The sequence below is a fragment of the Nicotiana sylvestris genome, chromosome 8 (assembly GCF_000393655.2).
Source record: "Nicotiana sylvestris chromosome 8, ASM39365v2, whole genome shotgun sequence".
NCBI lineage: Eukaryota > Viridiplantae > Streptophyta > Magnoliopsida > Solanales > Solanaceae > Nicotiana > Nicotiana sylvestris.
In genome coordinates this window covers 9,368,627-9,373,332 of record NC_091064.1, presented here as the reverse complement: position 1 = coordinate 9,373,332, position 4,706 = coordinate 9,368,627, and the positions used below count along the sequence as shown (strand labels likewise).

At 43.2% G+C, this 4,706-nt stretch overlaps 1 protein-coding gene across 1 annotated transcript; it reads left to right on the top strand.

Moving 5' to 3' along the window:
• The first annotated feature begins 3,635 nt into the window (after nt 1-3,635).
• On the top strand, nt 3,636-4,484 carry LOC138874661 (uncharacterized). Its single transcript, XM_070153435.1, has one exon. It carries the CDS (start codon nt 3,636-3,638, stop codon nt 4,482-4,484), a length of 849 nt encoding a protein of 282 aa, XP_070009536.1.
• Nucleotides 4,485-4,706: the final 222 nt, after the last annotated feature.

The window sequence follows — 4,706 nt, the reverse complement described above, 5'->3', positions numbered from 1 at the left end:
GTTTGATTCTCACCGGATGTGGGATACGTAGGCAACCCTCATCGGGTCCAGCCCCGCTTTTGCAAGAATAACCAAAAAAAAACATAAAGTGTTGTCATTTTTGTCACAAATAAAGTTAGGCGATACCGTTTTTGTCTAAATAGCAATGCCCCGACAGGGCGCCAGAAAGCTGTTTTTGCAAGAATAGCTACCTATGGTCTTTTTTTTAAATTGTTGGCCATTTAGCAAACACAAACCTAAAATCTTCTTTCCTGAAGTGCTGAAGGGTCGTATTTTCCAAGGTGTTTCATTTTGAGCAAGTTGTTTGAGTTGCAATTTTGCAAAAAATAATAATCTTCCTTTTGGGTCAAAATAAATCATGGTTTTTTTAACCGATCACCTTAAATAAATGTGCAGGATGAGCACTATTAAAAATGAACCTTTCAAAGTTGTAGAGGAAATCCCAATAGGACTCCATATGTGGTGGAATGATCTGGGGGAAGTCATCATGGGTGATGCGATAAAGGTTTTAGGCGGCTCACCGGTTTGTTGAAGATTACACCAAGGATTGATATAATTTAAGCATTGATACCATTTTGGGATCCAGCCCACAATGTATTCCACTTCTCTGATTTTGAGTTGACCCCTACACTTGAGGAAATAGCAGGCTATGCTGGTATTAACGAAAATCTCAGGTGCCGATATCCAGTAGCACCAAGAGCTGTAACCCCTCATAAGTTTTTGGACCTCCTGAGTATTAGCCGAGAAGTCAAAGATGGGAACTTGATTGAAGGATTCTGCACATTCCACTTCCTATACCGTCATTATGGGGACCCCCACGGTTTTGAGGCTCCGGATACCGGTTTAAGTCATCGTGGTAATAACGACAAATGGGAGGCCCACCGAGGATTGGCCTTCATTGTGGCATTCTTAGGCACTCTAATCTGCCCAAGGAGTGACAGACACATAGAGTTGGGGCTCACATGAGTAGCTGGCTTCATGATCAAGAGGGCGGATGGCACTATTGTACCAATGATCCTAGTAGATATTTATCGAGCACTAACTGTTTGTCAAGCATGGGAAATTCTTTTTGAGGGTTGCAATATGCTTCTACAACTCTGGATGGAAGAGCACCTTTGTCGTCGTCTGGGGTACATGAACTATGGTCTGACTGGTCTTAGCTACATTGAAGAACACGAAAATCGGGTGGATGGTCATGAATTCCCAGAAGGTATAGAGGCATGGTTCGCACATTTGAGTTCTTTGACAACAAGCAAAGTTGAGTGGATATTTGGTTGGCTCCCGGTCAACGAAGTTATCTATATGTCGGCCAGAGTGTGCTATTTTTTATTAATGGGTCTCCGGAGTATTCAACTGTATGCTCCGCAGAGGGTTCTACGCCAGCTGAGAAGGTACCAAACTATCCCTCATGATGAAGATTTAATTCGACAAGTCATTGAACTAGGTCCGAAAGCTGCATTCCCGGAAGAAAGAGTTCACCAAATTTGGCATTAGTGTAGGTTCCTGGAGCCGCATACTCGAGTACGGGATTTATCCAAGGGTGAGGTAGAGCCTAGTTACATGGCTTGGTATGGTAAAAGGGTTCAATTCCATCGAGATCCTGAACGGCCCACCAAAAGGCCCCACGTCCAACAGTTCACTGATAGGGCACAAGAACAATGGGCATGGTTAACCAAAGAAAATGAGTACAGGGCCACCGTAAGCAAGTTGGAAAAAAGAGTCAGAGATCTTCAATTTGAGAGTGGTTTTCAAGCCGATGCGGATGAGGGTGAAAAGAAAAGGTTAGCCAAAGAAAATGACGCCTTCCTAGACCAAATCCAGAAGATGAAAATAGCAGCTGAGAACCCTGCCAGAAGTGAAAAGGATGAGAAACTTATAGACAACCTTAGGGAAAAGTATGTGACTATAGGTTTGATTTAGAAAAGACCGAGGGCAAACTAGCAAAGGCTCGAGCAAAGTTGGCCAGGAAAGTAGAGGAACGAGCACGTTTCGTTCAACAGCTGAAGGAAAAATACGACAAAGGAATCATGGGGTTGGAGAAAAAGATCAATGTCCTTGAGAACGAAATGACCAAGCAAGCAAAGAACTTCAAAGCAGAAAGAGAACATTGCTATGCCTTGATGTCACAACTAAAAGAGGACCTACAACAATTATAAGAGCAAAACCAAATGGCCACACAAGTTTTGGAGTCCAGATCTCAACAGATTGGTACATCTGCTACAGGAGAAGGGCGTCTCTAGGGAAAGGGTTAGAAGGATTGCTAACTATATTGTGATGAAGTGCAATGAATGTGAGGACATGACCAGGTACATGTTCTTCGCTACAGTTTTGATTTTTGTCCGTCAGATAATGGATGACCTATATTGCCTCCAAGAAGATATGGCACATAGGCCCGCGGTGAGACCGACTGATGTCTCGCGGGCCCTTGGAGCAGTAGTTGAGGCACTTATGTATTTCTGATTTTATTTTTTTCGAGTCCGTATTTTCAATTTCTTTTGGAGTCTCCTAGTCCACTTTCGAGTCTATATTGCAGTTTCTTTAAAAGTCTATTAGTTTTTATGTTTAAGTTTTTAGGACAGAGTCATTGTAATAGAGGAAAAATCAGAATGTTTTTATGAAAATTTGAAAACACAAAAATATTTCTTTCTTTTATTTCGCATTTATCCCTGAACTGCGTAATGATCTGATTCATGCGGCGTCATGATACGTAGGTAATCCCCATAGGATTCGATCATAACCATAAAATGAAAAAAAAAAAGAAGGAAATTTGAGTGTAAAGGGAAGAATGGCAAAATGAGAGAGCAAAAACAAAGTGCAAAATAAAAGAGAAGTGAGTGGCAAAATCAATAGTGACTAAAAAGAGGAAGTGCAAGATGAAAAGAGTTAGTTAAAAGCCGGGATAAAACATGCAGACCATTCAAATAATAATAGAAACTTTTAATTGTTTAGGTGCATTGCATCCCAAACGTGCGGTTGCTTATCTGTTATGTCTTAATAATGAGATCAGAAAGGTGGTTAGTTTGTTTGGCATTCTGGCAACCCACTCGTACAACACCAGGTTTAAACACAAGTTAATCATGGGTGGCAAAGAACTGGACGCAAGTATTATTTACCCACCGAGAGAGGAGGAGGAATCTGAGCCTGGTCTGAAAGAGGAGTTACATAAGATGAAGTACCAAATGGCCGAAATGTACCAAGCATGGATGAAAGGGCATCCTCCACCATCATAACCCACCAACCCTACTTTCATCCCACCACTGGCCAATCTCAAGAGCCCCCGTTATTGATCTATCCCCATAAAATGCACCAAGCTTCACCCCTTACCACCACTATTATGGCACCACTTCCCAAACCATCCAAGCTCCACCAGCCAAAGCAACCACATACTCCCCTCCTCCAGCTACCCCTATCTTCGTAGCAACTCCACCAGCTACACTTCATCGATCTTCCAATGAGCCGGTATTCCAAGCCCAGTATAACCAGTACTATCCCCAGAGCCCACCTTCAAAGTCCCAGATCATTACTCCTACACGCCCCAATTTGAACTTCCTATCGAAACTGAGAAGCCACCCAAAAATACGAAGCATGAGGAGATATTTAGGAAGGTAAAGAGCTTAGAGCAGTCGCTGAGAAATATGCAAGGATTAGGAGGCCAAGTGAGCGTGGCTAATAAGGATTTATGCTTGTTTCCTAATGTCCAGCTACATGTTGGGTTCAAAATGCCCAAGTTTGATTTGTATGACGGGCACGAAGACCTCATGGCACACTTGAGAGGATTTTGCAGCAAAATAAGCAGAGCCGGTGGGAAAGATGAACTATTAATGGCATATTTTAGCCAAAGTCTGAGTGGTGCAGCATTGGAGTGGTACACTCGCCAGGACAACAGCCGGTGGTACACTTGTGATGATCTGGCCCAGGCTTTCTCTCGGCATTTCCAGTACAACGTAGAGATTGTCCCAGACCATTTGTCTTTGACGAAGATAGAGAAAAAGCCCAGTGAGAGTTTCAGGGAGTATGGTTTCCGTTGGAAAGAACATGCAACACGAGTCAACCCTTCAATGGAGGAAGATGAAATGGTGGAATATTTTCTTCAGGCTTTGGAGCCTACTTACTTTGGTCACCTAATCTCGGCCATAGGTAAGTCTTTCAATGAAGTGGTAAAAATGGGTAGGATGGTAGAGGAAGGACTCAAATCAAGCAAGATCATGAGTTACTCTGCCATCATAGCAACCATGCAAGCAATCCAAAATGGTACAGGGGGCGTGTTAGGGAAAAATAAGAAAGAAGATATTGCTATGGTTGTCTCAGGATCATGGCATGGCCCAAGGGGCTCTCCTCACCACTACACACAGCCTCAACCCCAGCCTCAAACCTATACCCAAACTCCATATAATACACCCCAACACTACTTCCCACCACCAGAGCCTCAGTATTCAGTCAGGCCACCCCAATACCATGTCCATCACGCACAGTCATATGCTTAACCCCTCCTTACCCGCAATGGCGTGCCCCAGCTCTATGAAAACCTTACCCACCTCCACAAACATACCAAAACCCTACTAGTCCAAACATTCGAGCAAGGACAGAGTACAAAAATGAAAGGCTGCAGCGGAAGAAAACTTTCACCCCGCTTGGGAAGTCTTATACCAGCTTATTTCAAAGGTTGAGGCACTTGGATGTTCTGAGGCCAATTGAATCAAAATTAC